The sequence below is a fragment of the Xyrauchen texanus genome, chromosome 21, assembly GCF_025860055.1.
Source record: "Xyrauchen texanus isolate HMW12.3.18 chromosome 21, RBS_HiC_50CHRs, whole genome shotgun sequence".
Taxonomy (NCBI): domain Eukaryota; kingdom Metazoa; phylum Chordata; class Actinopteri; order Cypriniformes; family Catostomidae; genus Xyrauchen; species Xyrauchen texanus.
This window is the reverse complement of record NC_068296.1, coordinates 4,903,587-4,923,800: the sequence shown is the minus strand read 5'-3', so window position 1 is coordinate 4,923,800 and position 20,214 is coordinate 4,903,587. Positions and strand designations below refer to the sequence as shown.

At 40.5% G+C, this 20,214-nt stretch overlaps 1 protein-coding gene across 1 annotated transcript; it reads left to right on the top strand.

The window, feature by feature from the left end:
• The first annotated feature begins 6,672 nt into the window (after window positions 1-6,672).
• On the top strand, window positions 6,673-17,129 carry LOC127661597 (ZP domain-containing protein-like). The gene is made up of 13 exons (XM_052152363.1): window positions 6,673-6,812; window positions 8,682-8,893; window positions 9,953-10,090; window positions 10,377-10,515; window positions 10,636-11,005; window positions 11,779-11,920; window positions 12,921-13,064; window positions 13,160-13,218; window positions 15,226-15,401; window positions 15,562-15,962; window positions 16,194-16,290; window positions 16,374-16,563; window positions 16,702-17,129. Exons 4-13 carry the CDS (start codon window positions 10,411-10,413, stop codon window positions 16,842-16,844), a joined length of 1,827 nt encoding a protein of 608 aa, XP_052008323.1. The 5' UTR covers window positions 6,673-6,812; window positions 8,682-8,893; window positions 9,953-10,090; window positions 10,377-10,410; the 3' UTR covers window positions 16,845-17,129.
• The last annotated feature ends 3,085 nt before the right edge of the window (window positions 17,130-20,214 follow it).

Genomic DNA, 20,214 nt, shown 5'->3' with positions numbered 1-20,214 from the left:
GGATCTGGAGCCCCTTTTTAGTGAGGTCAGTCAGCGGGCTGGTGGCGTCCGAATAATTAGGCACAAATCTTCTGTAATAGCCAGCCAGCCCCAGGAACTGCCTCACCCCTTTTTGGTCTTAGGTCTAGGGCAAGTCGCATGTCGCCGCGGTCTTATCAATTTGGGGGCGCACCTGGCCATGACCCAAGTGGAACCCCAGATACCGTACCTCCACACGCCCAACCGCGCACTTCTTGGGGTTTGCTGTGAGCCCGCCCGCCGCAGCGATCTCAGGGCGGCCCTCAGATGTTGCATGTGCGCTGCCAATCATTGCTATAAATGATAATGTCATCTAAATAGGCAGCGGCGTGCGCGTGTGTGCGGTCTGAGGATCCGATCCATGAGTCAGCTGAAGCGTGGCTGGTGCCCCAAACAAACCGAAAGAAGCGTCACAAATTGGTGTAATCCAAGCGGCGTGGTGAAGGCTGTTTTCTCCACGGGACATTGGTGTCAAGGGGATCTGCCAATAACCCTTTGTTAAATCCAAGGTCGAATAAAATCGAGCAGTACCTAACCCGATCGAGCAGTTCATCAACACGGGGCATTGAGTGCAGCGTCAAATTTAGACACCGCGTTGACTTTTCTGTAATCCACACAGAATCGAACAGACCCATCACTCTTGGGAACAAGAACAACCGGGCTGGACCAATCACTGTGGGATTCCTCTATTACGCCCATATCAAGCACTGCATCTAATTCTTCCCGTACGATTTTCTTTTTATGTTCGGATTAGCGATAGAGGCGACAACGCACCACAGCGCCCGGCTCGGTCTCGATGTGGTGCTGTATGAGGTTTATACGGCCCGGTAGAGGGAAAACACGTCCGCAAATTCCTTTTGTAACTCAGAAACCTCTGTGAGCTGCCGCGGTGAGAGTTGGTCCCCACAAGTAACCGGAGTGTTGGGATCGTAGTTTTTGTTTATCTCCGGTCCGAGCTCCGCCCTCTCGGAACTACCGTGGCCAATGTCACAGAGGCCGCCTCCTCCCTCCATAATTTCAGGAGGTTGAGGTGATAAATTTGGCCGCGCCCCTCTATCGGTGCGTTTAACCTCATAATCGAGATCCCCACTGTCGTCGTGTGACCTCAAAGGGTCCTTGCCACTTGGCGAGTAATTTAGAGCTTCGATGTTGGGAGTAATCTGAGTACCTTGTCTCCGAGTGCAAATTCCGTAGCCGAGCACCCCTGTTATACAGCCGGCGTTGGCGTTCTTGAGCTTGGAGCAAATTCTCCTGTGTTAGTAAGCCCCAGTGTGTGGAGTTTTGCTCTAAGATCGAGAACGAACTGAATTTCATTTTACTATTAGAAGGTCCCTCCTCCCACGCTCGCGGATGGCGTCAAGGACACCGCGGAGCGTCGCCCGTACAGCAGCTCAAGCGGGGAGAACCGGTGGAGGCTTGCGGGACCTCTCGTACTGCAAACAACAGGGGTCTAGCCACTTATCCCAATTTCTAAGCGTCATCGTGTATGCAATTTACTGAATCATGTTCTTGGCGTTTTATTAAATCGTTCCACTAGGCCATCTGTCTGGGGATGGTAAGCGCTAGTGCTTGAATCGATTTGATGCCCAAGAGCTCGTAAAGTTCAGCGAAGTGTCCGTGACATAAAAGTGCGTGCCTTGATCGGTGAGGATTTCTTTCGGAATCCCCACCGGGAGATTATCTTGAAGAGTGCCCCTGCAACACTACGTCGCGGAGATGTTGCTCAGAGGCACTGCTTCGGATATCGCGTCGCGTAATCCACTAGGACTAACACGAGCGATGTCCGGCGTGCTGACCGTTCTAATGGCCCGGCGAGGTCCATTCCAATTCTTCGAAGGGGACCTCGATTAATGGTAGAGAGCGCCATGGCGCTTTTGGGGTGGCGGTGGGTTTACCAGCTGACATTCACGACACGCCGCACACCACCTGCGGGCGTCACCGCCAATGCCCGGCCAATAGAAGCGGGCTATTAGGCGGAGAAGTGTTTTCCGTTCCCCTAGGTGACCGGCCATGGGATTATAGTGAGCCGCCTGGAAAACCATTTCCGCGGCTCCGTGGAATCAATAATTGTGTTACTTCCTCCTTTGTTTGGGCGTCCTCGTCACCCTGTATAACCGATCTTTAATAAGCGAAAAATCACGGATATGAAACGGCGACACCGGCGGAGATGTTGACCATCGATTACTCTCACTTGGTCAAAAGCGTGCTTAAGGGTTTCATCCCGCGACTGCTCCAAGGGAAGTCCCCTCCGAGAATTCCGGAGAGGAGGAGCGTCCACCTCGCCCCTTCCACGTCACTTCGGAGCAGCAGAGGGCGGCCCTGGCTCCGCCTCCCCGCCAAAGCATCGCACATCACACACCCCTTCACTTTCACGCAGGACCCATCCGCACAAACTCCCTCCAATAACTTTCTAAAATTCGGCCAATCCGTACCCAAAATTAGCGGATGGGTGAGGCGAGAACTAACCGCTGCCTCCACACTATGTTTTTCTCCCGAATTTGATCGCCAGAGTCACCACGGGATACTTGTGAATATCCCCATGCACACACCTCACCCTCACCAGTTTAGCTGAGCCCAGAGCCCGGGTTGAACCAAGCGTTGGTGGATGGTGGTCTGGTTACAGCCGGTATCCAACAAAGCTTGGTATGTACCCCTGGATTCTTACCGAATCCGATGCGCTCCAGCCCGATCGGGGCAGCCTGCGGAACATCGGAGACCCGCACCACTGCCCCTATTTCCATCAGCGGACACTGATCCGGAAGTGGTCGGGTCTCCGCACCTCCAGCAGACCGGCCCAGAGCTGCGGCCGCACCCGTGCTGGCGGGTGCCCCCACCTGAGGAGGAGGCGGCTGAAGGGCGAGGGAAGGGCTAGGCGGGTGTTCCCAAGGCCGGGAGGCTGGTCTCACAAATGCTCAGCCTGCGTGGGGCAGGAACGGACCCTGGGGAGAGAGCAGAGCGAGAGGGAAGAGGGAGGGAAAAAAACAGGGGAAGACACAGGGGAAGGGGAGACAGAGAGAGGGCTCATCCGCCCTGGGAATCGCCGCCATGTGGTCCTCTGCGAGTCGGACGGCTTCCTCCAGCGGCGCCGGGCGGTGGCACTGGACCCACTCGGCCGTCTTCGGGGCAAGCGCTGGACAAACTGCTCCAGTACCACCTGGTCGACTAGCTCCTCGGCGTCGCGGTCCAGCGAGCAGCCACCTCCGACAGGCATCCGCGGAGCCGCTGGGCGAACGCAAGCGGGCGGTCGGTTTGTCGAGCTTCAAGGCCGGAAGAGCTGGCGACTTTCTTCCGGGCTCCGACCAACCCGTTGCAAGATGGCTTTCCTCAGATCGGGGTAAGCCAGGAGGCTTGTTGCCGGCAGCTGTTGCGCCGCGAGTTGTGCTTCCCGGACAGGAGAGGGACTAGACGGGCTGCCCACTGGTCTTGGGGCCACCCCCAAATTTCCGCCGTTCGTTCGAACAGGTCGATGAACGCTTCTGGGTCATCTGCCGGCCCCATCTTCTGTAACGCGGTGGGGGCAATGTGGCGCTGGTGTCCGGGGTCGCGGCTGCGGCTGGAGCGGCCTCCTGGCTGAGGAGGCTCGGATGGCGTGCCGGTCCTCTGCTTGAGCCCGCATGATTTCGAAGAAGCGGCGATCCTGGTCTTGCGGAGCTCAAGCAGGGATTGTTGGTGGCTCTGATGGAGTGTAGCGAGGGACTGGAGGACTTCCGCCAGCTGGGAGGACTCTACGAGGCGATTCTGTTCCATCCTTTGGAAGACAGGTGTTCCTAATAATCTCCGGGTTTCGGCACCAGTGTAACGCTGTCTAAGCAAGGACAACAGGAAGCAAGACTTCAAGACACAGTAAGCCTTTTAATTCCCCTTTTGTGCCAACAGTATTCACAATTTCTTTAGTATTCACAATTTCTTTGTACTTCGAGCGCTGAGTTCGTTGTCCGTCTCTGTCTCTCTCTGCTCTGTGGCTGCTGGCTTTTTAACCGCTCTCCTCGCTCTACTGCAATTAGAGACAGGTGTTAGACATAATTTAGCCCAGGTGTGAGCGCCCTTACCGCTTTTCTCTCCCGGACGGGCGCTTGACCACGCCCCCGCTGCCACAGTCTCTGATCTGTAACCCACAGTAGATGGAGGTAATGCTCTATTTTAGAATGCAAGCCGCCAATAAAAAAGAAAGAAGAAGAAGAAGCATGAAGTTGGCTAAAAGATATCACCCAGTAGCACAGTATGCCAAGGTCGAAAGAAATTCCAGAAATTATGAGGAAATGGTGATTGAAATACAACAGTCTGGGAAGGGTTACAAAGCTATTTCAAAGGCTCTTAGACCCTAAAGTATCACAGTGAGAGCCATTATATCCAAATGGAGAAAACATGGAACAGTTGTGAACCTTCCCTGAAGTGCCTGACCTTCCAAAATTCCTCCAAGAGCACAACGATGACTCATCCAGGAAGTCACAAAAATCCAAGAACAACATCCAAAGAACTGTAGGCCTCTTTCGTATCAATAAAGTTCATGACTCGACTATCAGAAAGACACTTGACAAAAATGGCATCCATGGAAGAGTGGATAGCAGAAAACCACTGCTAACCCAGGAGAACATTAAGGCTTGTCTAAATTTTCCCAAAACACACCTTGATGATCCTCAAACCTTTTGGGAAAATATTCTGTGGACAGATGAGTCGAAAGTGGAACTGTTTGGAAGACAGGGGTCCCTTTATACAGTATCTGGTGTAAATCAAACACAGAATTCCACAAAAAGAACATCATACCTACAGTCAAGCATAGTGGTGATAGTGGGGATGCTTTGCTGCCTCAGGCCCAGGGCAACTTGCAATAATTTAGGGAAACATGAATTCTGCTCTCTACCAGAAAATACTAAAGGAGAACATCCGGTCATCTGTCTGTCAATTGAAGCTCAAGCACAACTGGATTATGTAGCAAGACAATGATCCAAAGCATAGGAGTAAGTCACCTCTGAATGGCTCAAAAGAAGCTAAATTAAAGTTTTGGAGTGGCCTAGATAAAGTCCTGACTTGTACCCGATTGAGAAGTTGTGGCAGTACTTAAAAGGGTAGTTCATGCTTGAAAACCCTCCAATGTGGCTGAACTAAAGCAGTTCTGCAAAGAAGCATGTGCAAAATTCCATCACAGCGTTGTGAAAGACTGATCTCGGAAGAGTTTGGTTGCAGTTGTTGCTACTACAGGTGGCACAACCAGCTATTAAGTTTAAGGGGGCAGTTTGTTTTTCACATTGGTTATATAGGTGTATATTTGAAAACTGTATTTAATTTTTTTTAACATTTCTGCATATGTAAAAGCAAATCATGTTGGAGAAACAAGTCTGAACAGTTGTTAATGACTCCTTGACAACACACACCTATGCCCTTCAGTACAAATGTGCAAATAACAAAAGACAATATGACAATAGTACATTTGTATTCAAGGGGTGGTTGGGAGGATCAGTACATGACAAGCATTCTTCACAACAAATTATTATTAGCCATTGGGTGTAAAGCTATACTGCGTTAAAGCTTTCATCAGATGCTTATTAATTCAATGCTTCGCTGGTAATCATTCTAAAGCTAGAGAAATAAAATGTTGACAATTTATTTGTACATCTTCCAACCTTTCAATTCTTTCAATTGAATTTAGTTATCATGTTCCTGGAAAAGGCAAACCTGTAGAACAGATTTTATAAGGGATATAAGAGTCAGTCATTAGTACATTTTTATGTGGTAGCCTACATTCGGTACAGACTGCATCTTATGTTTGTGCTGAAACCAAATCAAAAGTAAAATTTCTTATGGTCTATGTTGACCTTGAATATCCAATCCAGATTTCAATGTATTGTCTTTATAATCGCTTGCACTTCTGTAAGTAATCTAAAGCAGGTTCTAATTTAAAAGAATAGTTTGTGTAATAGATCTAAAGAATGTGCTTGATTGATAGTGATAGAACCGGTCAGGTTAGGAAATCTCAAATTTGACTTGATTTACATTGTTCTTCCTATTTTATTACTGCCTTATCGCAACATAAATATGAAGCCAGATATAATTTCATGTAATATCTTTGATTTAACTGGCGACCTGTCCAGGGTGTCCCCCGCCTTTCGCCCAATGTTAGCTGGGATAGGCTCCAGCCCCCCGTGACCCTGTACACAGGATAAGCGGTTGATGATGGATGGATGGATGGATGGATGGATGGATCTTTGATTTATAAATATTACTTTAATGCTCTTCTGTCCTTCCAACTGTAATAAATCATCAAGCACCTTTCAAAGTCTGAAGTCCAGAGAATTTTGCTCACGTTTTTGTTTGTTTGAGTTTTGCACTTTCAGTACTGTGGGTAAGATAGGTTTTTAAGAAAGCAAACAGGTGTTGTATAAATGGATTTACATCTCATGTAAGGCCATTGTTATGGAGGAGTTCTGCCATCATGGACAAAAACAGAAATATAGGGCAGAGAAACAGCATCACAAAAATGGGTCAAATCAGTGTGCATAGTTTCACCTTTTAAGCATGTGATTTCTCTGAAGCATGTACATGCCCTGAAATTGTTTTCTTTGCCATTCAATGGAACACATTCCTCCTCCCCTGAGATAAAAGAAATATACTGTATAAAAGCAGGTGATCGGGTGCTCTTGGCAGGTATAGAGAGATGAAGGACTCAGGCACCATGATGTCTCCAACACTGGTGTTGAATCTTCTGCTTCTAGTGACCATTGCTTCAGCAGGACATTATTATGGAGGTTCACTGATCATTCTCACCTAAAGGAAACAATCCAGACGGGAGCTTTAAAGTAATACATTTTTTGTGTGTTTGATAGATATAGTAGAAGATTAGCATGTTTTAACATATCTTAATTCTTTATGTAAACAGTAATATGTGATTGATATATTCCATGAGATTAACAGATTCATATTCATTTTACTCTTAATATAATGCATTATTTCAGTTTGAAAACCAAAACATGCAAAATTCCATTAATGTTTGATATATATATATATAATCAAACATTAATGGAAATGTGTATGTTTTGGTTTAATAATAAGAATATATATAAACAAAAAAAATAATATATATATATATATATATATATATATATATATATATATATATATATATATATAGTATAATATTATTATTTTTACAAATCACAGTCAGCAAAATTAAGCACTGTGAATAATGAACGGTGAATTTACAGTAAATTGCTAGCAAAACATTTCTGCGTCAGCTCTAAACAGTTTTTGCAATGTTTGACAGATGTCGGTGCTTCGATGTCGATTTGAACAAAAACTATATGTCAGTAATGATATTTTGCCACATACTAACCTTATTTTGTCATCAGATAATTGTTTTGCATATGAATTATTCTTTATAAATGTACAAGAAGGCAAAAAAAGCTATTTTATTGTTCTGGCAATAAATGTTTTTTATAGAACATGGACTGAATCTATGTAATCTACATGGACTGAATTCATTTTATGCATTTATTTTGGTAGGCGCTTCTTTATTTTACAAATAGAAAAAAAACATTAGAAACTTTATACAACGCATAATATTTGTGTAATTATTAAAAAGAAACCATCAGTTTTTCATATCTACGTTTTCATGCTTATGACCAATATGTCAATGGTTTTAATTTGGTCAGTAATTGGCAAAAAAATACAAAAATACATTGTTCAATCCCTACTTTAAAGGAATGTTCTGGGTTCAATTCAAGTTAAGCTTTCTCAACAGCATTTGTGGAATAATACTGATTATCACCAAAAATTACTTTCACTCATCGCTTGTTTATTAAAAAATAGCACAAATTGCAGGTTAAATTAAGACACTTTAAATGGAAGTGAATGGAACCAATCTATACACATTAAAATATATATTGTTTCAAACATTTCAAACATTATTGTGTGATAAAATCAAGACCAGCATCGTTAACCAGATTACAGGTTTAACCATCATCTGTACTTTTGAAACAGTGTGTATTTTAACTTTTATGTACCGGCCACATTCACTTCCATTGTAAGTGTCTTTTAAATCAACAAGGGGCGAGTCACAATTATTTTCTGAGGTGATCCATATTGTTACGATGAGCAGGAAGGCAGACGAGGGGCGAGGATCTAATAGCAGGTTCTTTATTAAATGGACAAGAAAACACAGAATAAAACAAAACACTGGGAACAACCAAAACATCCATGAGGGGATAACAAAAATGTAAACATAAGAAACAAAAACACGGAGAACATACACAGGGAAACCGGCAAAACACGCATCCATAAACATCGACGATTGACAAGGGAATGGAGAACAAACAGGATTTAAATACACTGGAGACATGATGATGACAAACTACAATCAGGTGAGCACAATGACACAGGGCTGGCAGTGATGAGGGCAAGGGATCCTGGGAAGTGTAGTTTTGACAAAGACAAGTGAAACCAGGGCAGATAACAAGGGAATCGTGACACATATTATGTCACAAATACTGTAACTTGTATTTAAACTGGAATATTCCTTAACATCAGATTCATTTTCAAACATTTTAAATCTCATTGAACAGAGATTCAGATCTAGAGAAGTTCTCAAATGTAACTGTAACTAAAGCTGTAATGTACTGTAAACTTATCTGGATGTTAAGTAAAAGTATTTGTCTCTCTTTTATCAAAAGGTCGAGTTTCGCATCAAGCAAACCTATGATGAGATTTCTTGTTCTTACGTACCATATTACTGCGTCTTGGGGAATTGCGGGTATTCAAGCAGAGAAGACAATGCAAAGATTGATCGCAGCTCTAATGGCAGAAGCGGTTACACAAACACTTGGTGCCAAAATGAAGCTGTTGTGACAAGAAACATCCATGGGAATGAGCCATTTGACTTGCAGTAAGTCTTGAATTGTCATGTATTACCAGGGTTGTGAGGGTTACTCTTGAAATGTATTCCACTACAGATTACAGAATACATGCTGTAAAATTTAATTTGTAACGTATTCCATTAGAGTACTCAAGGTCAGTAACATATTCTAAATACTTTGGATTACTTCTTCAGCACTGGTAGATTTATTCACTTGTTTTGACTATAAAATTTCTGCCAGTGCAGTAAGACAAAATACACACGTTAAAAATACATTCTCTGAAAAACCTAAATATCTTATGCAGTGTAGTTTCTAAAACAGGATTAATCAAATTTATCTTGTTTTAAGATATTTTTAGATATTTTTACAGGAAAACAATACAAAAAATATTATCAAGAATATGATTTTTGACCTAATATCAAAGATCTTACTAGAAAAAAATGTATTATGATCCAGCGCGAATTTTCTTATTGAGAGATAAGATTGTATATGATCGTGTCTGGTAACATACGCGTGTAAAATGTCTAGAAACAGCATTTTAGCTTAGCGTAAAGCTGATAGTTTATGCAAGGTTTATTTCTATTTCTTCTGCTCCAAACTTACTTCAAACGTACTTCTCTGTCTGCTCGTATGGATGTAACACATCATAAGAAAGTGTTTCACCACTGTTCAAATGCACTTTGGATCGTATCATTTAAATGTATAAATGTTTTCCAAGTAAAAGGACTAAATATTAAATTAAACAAATGACAAGAAAAAGTAATCTCTTCAGTAATCAAAAGACTTTTTGAATGTAACTGTATTCTAATTACCAATGATTTAAATTGTAACTGTAGTGGAATACAGTTACTTATATTTTGTTATATTAAAAGATGTGTATTTGGTCATTTACACATATTCAAGAAACAGTTCACCCAAAAATGAAAATTCTGTCATCATTAACTCACCCTCATGTTATCCTGACCCCATATGACTTTCTTTCTTCTGCAGAACACAAAAAATAAGAAATTGTAAACAAGGACAGAATTATCATTTTTGGGGCGATTGCTTTCATCATTGTCTGATTGTTTTACACAATTGTATTATAGGGACGCTTCTTGCTGCTGGATCCCCACAAATAACTTTATTGACAGCTGGAAACTCTGGACACATGTGGATCTCGGCTCAAGATCTGACACTAATGAACCCAACTATTCCCCCCGCAACACTATTTTACCACTTTTGCGGTAAAGATTACAAAGACAGACTTTTTACATTTAAAATAGCATCCACTGATGAATTGTGCACAATAAGACCAAGAAGAAACACTGAGAAAATGTCTTGATATTCTTGATTCAAATTTACAAGAAAGCATTTTAATATGTTTTAAATGATGGTTACACCACAAGACATTTAAATGTTTTAAGTCATTAAATAATTTTTATAGAAAATGATAATAATGTTTTTTTATAATTATTATTATTATTATTTATCAATCAATATTTATGTCTGTTTCTATAACTACATCTTTAGTGTTCCCCAAAACTGCCCTCGTACATACCGCTTGATGACCTTTGACCCAGATGGTGATCAGGTCAGATGTCGATATGGAACTCCACAGAATAATGAATGTGACACATGTAGCCAGCCAAGTGGTTTCCAAATAGATGAAGTAAGAAACGGCGTAAATAATTTGTGAAATAATCTGTGGCTTCAAAAAAAGTTATTTTAATAGGAGCATAAGTTATTTTGGCACCTGTTTTTACAAATGTTTGTATTAATTCTTTAACAGAATGCTTGCACTCTAGAGTACAGCTATGCCTATAGCACAGGGGTCTATGGATTTGAGTTGGTTCTGGAGGACTTCCCAAGGAATCACATCACTCTGTCCTATACTGATGGAACCCAGTCTGATAGATACCCTCTGGGTGGTGGAAGTCAACACTCAGTATCTGGGTTCAATGCAAACACTCAAACTACAACTGTGTCATCCACAACTACACCATGGCCTCACCAGCAATTGACCACTCTTTCAACATGGTTTTGGCTGCAAACCACAGCTACGACCACAACATACCCAAACCAACAGTTCCCAACCAATAACATCAATCAACAATCTTATGATCCATTGAGCATGATTCCTCTACAATTTAGTTTTATTGGTGAGCCTTTCTCATGATTTGGTCAAGATCACAAATTGGTATTTGCTGTATATATTAATATACCAATTCACATATTAAATAGAATTTGGTCATATTGTGATCATAACCAGATAGTTTTTTTTTTTTATCTGAATACGACAGCTGGAATATAATTATATTAATCAGAATTTTGGGTCATGTAAACCTATTATGTAGAATATCCACTGAATATTCATTTATATCTGCGCATGTCTACAAAGTTAATTCTGGGTGACATTAGATACTAACGTTGAAATGCCAAGCTATTGGAGTAGCACATTTTTGGATTGCTGTTATGGAAAGTTGTTTTTTTTTAGTCCTCACTAATTGAAACATCATTGTTTTCCAAAGTATGCGATTATGGAGAACGTTTTTGGCCACATCCAGACTGATCTGTTTAAGTCTGTTTTCGATGGAGGACAAACACTGTTTCCAGTGTGGAACTGAAATTGTTGCTTTTTCAAATGAAAAAACATTAGTGTGTACATGGCCTTCAAAAGTCTGTTTTCGGATGAGGAAAGAGCCGTTCTAGTGTCGATGAGAGGCGTAAACGTAGTAAAAACTATGCTATAATGTGTGGACATAGCTTATTTATGATTACATATAAAAGAACATTCCGAGAGCTGTGGAACATTAGCGTCTTTATTGGAATAAAGATATAATCAGAAATAGGACCTCAATCAGAAAATGGCGTGAATGTAAACGTACATGTATGTGTGGTGTCTTCATTATATTTTTTCTTTATGTATATTCAGTTGACCCACCTGCTCCATCATGCACTGAAGGACTCTACATTCCTCACTTCATGTCCCCAACTCCCCAGAATGGAGAACAAATTCATGCTGCACCTCTCCGTGAACTGGAAATCATTGTTCAAGCCACAGCAGCTTATTCAACGTAAGGAGTCACAGAAGTATAAAAAAAAACGTGTGTGTGAGTGCAGATGTGTGTTTGCCCATTAGGCCAAAAATATGTTTGCTTGTTCTTTCAGTGTTTTTTAAAATATACGAAGAATTTTCATATAACATATCTGCAAAATGTATTTATATAGATCTGTATTTTACATAATGATCTCAAAAAATATTATGTGACCATGGCAACGTGCTTCATTACACGTTTGGCTGCAGTTTCATAGTGAAATTTCCAGCAGGGGGCACCAAAAGCGAGTGAAATGGTGTCGTAAACAAAGTAGTTTTTTTATTATGTGAATATTAAATGGGGGTTTAAATGGGTAAAAATGTAGTGAATATAGGTGGGTCTGTAATACAAGCATTAAAATATAGAGTTTTTCAAATGATGCGTTATAGTAAAAGTGTTTTGGTATCATTACATAACAGCGTGTGAGTAATAGTGCAAAAAACAAGTGTTTTAAAGTCATAATCAGCCATTGTAGTCATGATTTGTGTCAAAGTGAATAAAACACACAGTTGTTGTAGTGCCTCTAGTGTTAATTTCACCAGGTAAATGCAGCGAAACAGAACGCAGCCAAACGAAACTGCATGCTTCATTTCACGGTTCGAATAAGTGCATTCGAGTATAAATCAGAATGTAAATTCCCTGGAAATCAAACCCATGACCTTATTGTTTTTAGTGCAAAAGTTACTTACAGCTACTTGCCGATTTTAAAGAGTGGCCACACACACTGAGTTTGTTCTTGGCGATAAACATTTGCATGTATATCTAAAATTAATTTTGATATTGTAAATGTATTTTCAAAATTGTTGTAAACAAAATATATTTTCACAATTTGGACAATTTGGGAAATGTATTTCTTTCCAGTCCACTTTGCTGTTTACAACATATATTTACAATATGTTTCAAATATATTTCTGCCAGAAATGAATACATCATTTTTCTGTATGATTAATATGTGCTTGGTTTTATTGTTCATTCCCAGGGTTTCTGATGTCATCATTAGTGGCCCTCTGAACATAACTAAGCACCTTTTGAGCACTGGAGAGTACGCCATTAGATGGACGCCAATGACAGAGGATCTTGGAGATCATTTCCCTGTCTGTTTCATTGCAGAGAGCACAAGCGGGTGTGCAAAGAATTCATTTTCTATATATTCAAGTAGGCCTACAACTAGCAACCTCAAGTGACCTGTATACTGTATATCTTCCCATTTATTTCCAGATACAGCATTTATCAGTCTGAAATGAGATGTGTCATTGTCACCGTTGGAAAGAAAACTGGTTAGTAATTCACTTTGTTCACCTGTATGCATTTTAAAATGTATGTACGCATGTACAGTCTTTATCAGTACTAGGAAACAATTTCAGATTTTGAGTGAATCAGCCCCTTTGTGCTTCTACATGTGTATGCCTAATTGTGCACTGTAAAAATAATTAGTGTGAGTTTGCAGTAAATCCCTGGCTTCAGTTGCATGACTTTCGCAGTATATTTTACAGTAGTATTTCTACAATTTATTAAAAGACAACTGTGTACTGTGACTTCACTGTAAACAGGACCAATAAATTATTGTAATGTAGCATTGCTGTGTCATAGAATCACAATGATCATCTGTAATTATTTTATACACATCCATCCATCCATCTTCAACCACTTATCCGAAGTCGGGTCGCGGGGGCAGCAGCTCCAGCAGGGGGCCCCAAACTTCCCTATTCCGAGCCACATTAACCAGCTCTGACTGGGGGACCCCGAGGTGTTCCCAGGCCAGTGTGGAGATGTAATCTCTCCATCTAGTCCTGGGTCTTCCCCGAGGTCTCCTCCCAGCTGGACGTGCCTGAAACACCTCCCTAGGGAGGAGGCCAGGGGGCACCCTTACCAGATGCCCAAACCACCTCAACTGACTCCTTTCAATGCAAAGGAGCAGCGGCTCTACTCCGAGCTCCTCACGGATGACTGAGCTCCTCACACTATCTCTAAGGGAGAAGCTGCCACCCTTCTGAGGAAGCCCATTTCGGCCGCTTGTGCTCGCTACCTAGTTCTTTCGGTCATGACCCAGCCTTCATGACCATAGGTGAGGGTAGGAACAAAAATTGACCGGTAGATCGAGAGCTTTGCCTTCCGGCTCAGCTCTCTTTTCGTGACAACGGTGCGATAGAGCGAGTGCAATATTGTCCCCGCTGCCCTGATTCTCCGGCCAACCTCCCGCTCCATTGTCCCATCACTCGTGAACAAGACCCTGAGGTACTTGTACTCCTTCACTTGGGCCAATACCTCCTTCCCTACCTGGAGTACGCACTCCATCAGTTTCCTGCTGAGAACCATGGCCATGGTATATTTTATATACAGTGTTTGTTAATTGTCACCATCATTGAGTTTTGTATGCTGAGTATTGATATATTGCATGACTGATTAACAACTCATGACTATAAGTTAATAAGAGATAAGAACAATCATATTATAGCCTAGCTTTGCAAACACCCCTTCCACGTTGTTCATTTATAATGAAACGACTTCTTTACTTTCAAATGCATCATATGGTGTAGTTTATACTTCATGAGTCGACATAAAGTCAACCACTAAATTGGCTATTTTCTTCATACATTACAGTGCAATAAAATGTGTGCTTAAACACAATTGCGCCAGCTGGGAGACATTTAATTAGAATTAAATATAGAAATAAGGATAAGGTCCCATCCAAAGGGAACACTAAACACCGTAATGGTGACTTCAAACGAAACACTATGTTCCCATAATGCAGTGCGATATTCTAATTTATTTTTTCACAGTAATTTGTTGTGTTGTGACAGAAAATGACCTAGCCTGTATTGATTTTACAGTACAATATTGAAAGCAGTATATTATTGTAAGAAATGACTGTTAAATCTTAAAAGTTTTTTACAGTGGGCTAAAGAACGACCCCTTGAATTCACTTGACAAATGCAGTTTTATTTCCTGTGTTGACATATTTCCTATTGAAACAGGAAGTATGGGCAAGAAATATTGAAAGGGCTTGTCCCCCTTTTATTTTTTAAATAGCCAATAGGCTTTAGATACATCACAGCTATAAACCATGATTTGCTACTTGCTCGTCAGTTGCACATTTTTGCACATGACAAAAATCTGTGTAGTGCAGGCTGTGTCATCAATATTTTTTGTCCGTTTTCCCAGAAGAGAAAGATGCCTATTACAAAATGCTAGAAGTCAACATTTAGGAGTACACTAGCATATATGACTTATAAACTTTTGATATCCTAGGGATTATAATAATCAGTGATTGCTTGTATTTACAGTTGAGGCAAATGTGATTTGCACTGGAACCAACATGGTCATTGAAATTGAGCAGCTGAACTCTGTCGGGCTTCATAGCGACTATCTGCGTCTCAACAATCCCGCCTGCACTTTGGACTCAAATGGTACTCATGTGATTGCAAACTTTTCCCTCAACGCCTGTGGAACTATGATTGAGGTGATTCTTTTCTCCTGTACTCATTTATTTTAACAGCAGAAACATATTCACTTAAGCAATAAACCACAAGAGGTTATTGAGAAACTGTACATTTTATATATGTTTTCTCTCCAGTAAAACAACATATTTCTCTAGATTCAAACTATGCTATCATTTACAGGAGGATGACCAGTACATCATTTTCAGAAATGAAATCATCTCAACTGATGATCCAAACGGCATCATTACTAGAAAACACGAGGTGGAGATCGAGTTCTCCTGCCGTTATGAGAAGAGCAACAATGTTTCACTACAGTTCCAAGCACAGAGGCACATTACCACCGTCACCGAGAGAGGCTTCGGTACCCTCACGTATCACTTTGGACTCTTTGAAACAGCAGACTACACTGTAATGATGGACCCAAACACATATCCAGTGGAGTATGATCTTGGTCAAATGATTTACATGCAGATTGAATCCCAGTCTTCAATCGACAACACTGAGCTTTTCATCGACTCGTGCGTTGCTACACCATTCAATGACCCCAACTACGAAACGCCTTATTCAATCATCCAAAATGGGTAAGAACAATGTGCATAACATTTGGGCACATCTTCCAAGTGCCAGTAAAAATGCAGATAAAAGTGTTTAAATGGAGAGCAAAATTTGGGTAATGGGCAAAAATCTACTTGTGTCGATCGTTTTTTGCTTAAACTGTTGAAGACGTCAATAAAAGAATACAGATTAAACTGCTTACATGACCTTACTCGTTGTCTGCTTTTTGGGCATATTTACTTTTTTATTTACTTCAGGTGCATTTTGGATGAAACGGTACAGTTCTACACAAGCCACGAGCCAATGGTTCGCTTTGCAATGCAAGCCTTCAAATTTATTGGACTTTATGAGCAGGTAAAAAATAACAAAAGCCATCAAAGATGTGTGGACATATGAGACTTTTATGGACTCAATGTCTCTCACTCTTGTCCTTCTAGGTGTTCATCAGTTGTTCAGTGATCCTATGTGAGGCAAACAATCCCTACACCCGCTGTTCTCAGGGCTGCATTAACAGCACAGTAGCTCCACCATCGCACCACCATCGCAGAAGAGAAGCTCCCATCCAGACCTCCAGTCACTTCGTCTCCCAGGGACCCCTGAGACTGAAGAGGAGCATTGAGCATGAAGGCACATTACTTTATTTACTTTCTAACTTACTTGTTTATACTACGTTAATTTGTACATTTCTTTCCATACCAACTCAAGACAATTCATTCTCTATGAAAATACTATATATTAACTGGCACTTTTAATTATTTCCCTCAGTGTCGTCCACGACTTTGAACCTGAATCTAGTCTTCATAGCTGGAAGTCTTCTCGCAGCTGTCGGCATGGTGTGTGCAGTTCTGATCTTCAGAACCATGAGACCAGAAGTCAAATATCAACCTCTACAAACAACTGAAATTTAATGGATCATCTCAGAGACAAAATTTCCTTTTGCACTTTCGTTTCAGGGCTTTGAAAGATTTGTTAAGTTTTAAAATAATGTATTTTATCTTGTTAAACATTTTATTATGACCCATAAATTACTTTAAGGGATCTTTTCTTAACTTGTGACATCTTTGATTGACTGCACATACAGTGCATATCTTTGCACGGAACTCTTTTGTTTGCAGCTGATGATGTTTAAATAAAAATGAAAACAAAAAAAACGAGCCACTGTTCAATTTAAAGAAAAGTGCAAACAATGCATATACACCTAAATAAATACTTGTATTGTTTTTGTAGTCTGTCTTCACTTTCTCTATGGCTGAATCACAGATGTGCTGACATTCAATACAAATTTAAGCATTCTATTCTATTCTATTTACAGTTTTCCTGACCAACCACTGGTTGGCGCCATTATGATTCTAATTCACAATTGTTCTGGTGGTGGAGAAAAAAATGTACTACGTGAAAATATTTTCTTTAGGTGTCTTAGTGCCTTCCTGAACCTATGTCATACACATTTTTGAACAATTTTTTCATTCTGATTTTTTTTCTGAGTTGTTTTTTCATGCTAGTTAACAATTAGCATGTGGTACCAACCTCTGCCACAAGGTGCCACTATCAATAAACATAAAATCTTAAGCTGCGTACACACTGCAAGCGACTTTGTCGCTGCAGGTCGCCAGTGGCTGGCGGTGAAGTCGCTAGTGGGTGTTCCCACTACTGGTTGCCTAGTAATATTTATAAATGACATTCACGGATGTCATTCCATTGCTGTTGACAGCACATCGTTTTTCTTGTTTTCTTGGAAAAACAAACATTTTGGAGGGAAAAGACAAAATATAAATGGAATCAGTACATAAAATGCTTTATATCAAAGATGAATGAGAAACAAGGCGTGCTGTTTGCCAGAGTGGCTGTTTATCTGCGGCGAAAATGCAAATGCCGGTCTGTCTGGGTCCATAAAATCCCCACGATCTCAGATACACCTTTCCACGCAGTATTTTTCTTAAAAATGTCCTTGTACGTGGGAAGAGACATATCATAGAGCACTGGAAAATTGCTAACAGCAAGAATTAGCCTTTCATCCATCTTTCCGTTACTGCAGGAGCTGAGAGAGAGAAGGATCACGTGACCTCTCCCGTCTTCTCTCCTATTGGCTGTCGCTTCCGTTAGTCGCTCTTCATTTGAATAAAGTTGAACTTGTCTCAACTTTGTCGCGTCGCTGGACACGCCCACATCTAGTCGCCAACTGTCGCGAGAGGTCGACAGAATGTCTGTGGTACTTTATTTGTTGATTTAAACATTTATAGTAATAGTATAATACAAAAAAAACAGTCTTTTGCAAATCTTAATATAATGCAATGATGTACTGTTAGAAAGTCTTCTAATACATGGAATCCCACAATTAAATAAATCTACCTCAGGTTACATATGTTTCATATGGTATTCGTTGTCAAACGGGGTTATTTCTGCTTGTTTGATGACCTTCACCACATTCTGTCACCTTGTCAGCGTTAGATTTCATGCTAACAAAAAGTGACGCCTGGTTGTAGAGGTACATGCAAATTGTTAGCTAGCTAGAAAAAAAAATCTAATGTGTTGCATCTTGAGGAGAAAATGTTATTATAAAAAAAATAATTAAAAGAAAATAAAAAAATCTAATGTGTTGCATCTTGAGGAGAAAATTTAATTATAAAAAACTGTTAGTTGAGGTAAAAATAAGATCAGGCTCAACTTTTGCAGTTGTCCGCTGTCATGACATTGGGCCGTAGCTTCACATCATCTAACCACTTAAACTTATAGAGTGTAAAGTATCCGCATGGAGCAACATGCTCCGCTAAACGTCACAAACATCACATTGTCCGCCAAGAACATACGCAGATACAAATGAAAACTTGAGACTTGAAAACTGAAGGAAAAAGGTGGATTCCCATGAAAATGAAGCAGGGAATTGGTGAACCTGCTGAAATAGAAACAGTCTTCCTTAGACATGTTGGTTAATATACACTGAAAACTTTAATTTACCTGATGACATTTGTTTATTAGGTCAAAGTGGAATCCTGTTTTTGACATAAACTTCATCTCACTTCATCACACTGAGCAGTTCTTAGAAGAAGGAAGTAATTTTATTTTTGAAATCCAGTACAGATCTCAAATTACCATGAAAAACAAACAATGTAAATATCACAGTTAAATACTGATCTTCATGTAAAAGGAGAAGTAAGCTTATTCCTGACCAAATTTAAGTATATGACTATTTTAATTCAACTGACTGATTTGTTAACAAAAGCTATTTACACTGGACCTGTTGATGTGTACATTTTAAATGACGTGCAAAGAGCACTGACTAATCAGCTGTGAGCTCGAATAGACTTCAGCAATAGTTAAATGGGAAAATAACCTGTATCCTACTTTATTTTCAATGTAATTCCACTGGTATAAACATTTTCGTTGTATATACCTTTTATTGTAATGTTTGTGTTGCTTAAACTGCATATAAATGTGTTTAGAAATCAAAGATTATTTAAATTAGAAGACCAGAAACCAGAAATGTCATGAGCTGGATTTAACAAGATTCACACGTATGATATTTGGTAAATAAAACCTATAGTGAAAGAACCTTGGAATTCTTAATTTACCTGATTTGATGGTGCTATTTTTAATTTAGTGTATCTTTTATATGCAGTATAATATGATTAGTTAAATGCACATCTGTCTTTCCAATTGTCATATAGTTCTATCAGGAAGACTAGCAGACTTGAGTGAAATTTAAGATGACATATATTTGATGATTATAAAACAGAAATGTAATGTCTCTCTTTGGCATTAGCCCGTTTGGTGGTCAGAAGGAGTTGTACTCCTTACCGTCGGAGATAGGAGGCAGGGGCGAGGAGCCTACCCCCATGCAGGACGGGACTCAACTGGTGGTGGTAGGGTGGTGGAGGTTGCCGTGTTAGCACATTGAAAAGGCAACATGACAGATTGTGAGCAGACTTAAAAAGCGATGGCTAGGAGTTACCTAGCTAATGGTGTGATGATGTACAGCTGCTAGTCTTCCCGCTAGAACTACGCTGCACTTGCAATGCCAAGGTCATGGGTTCAATTTCAAGGGAACACATATACTGATAAAATGCATATCTTGAAAGCAGCTTTGGATACAAATGTCTGCCAAATTAGTAAATATACGTTATTAGTAAGCACATTTCAAAGTCTGATATCATGTGTTTTGCTGTTTCAGGAAACAGTTGGTAATAAGCAGGTATTTGAGACAACAAACAGGTATTGTCTAAATGGATTTATATCCTATGTCATGTCATTATGTTGGAGGAGTCCTAAAATCAAGGGGAT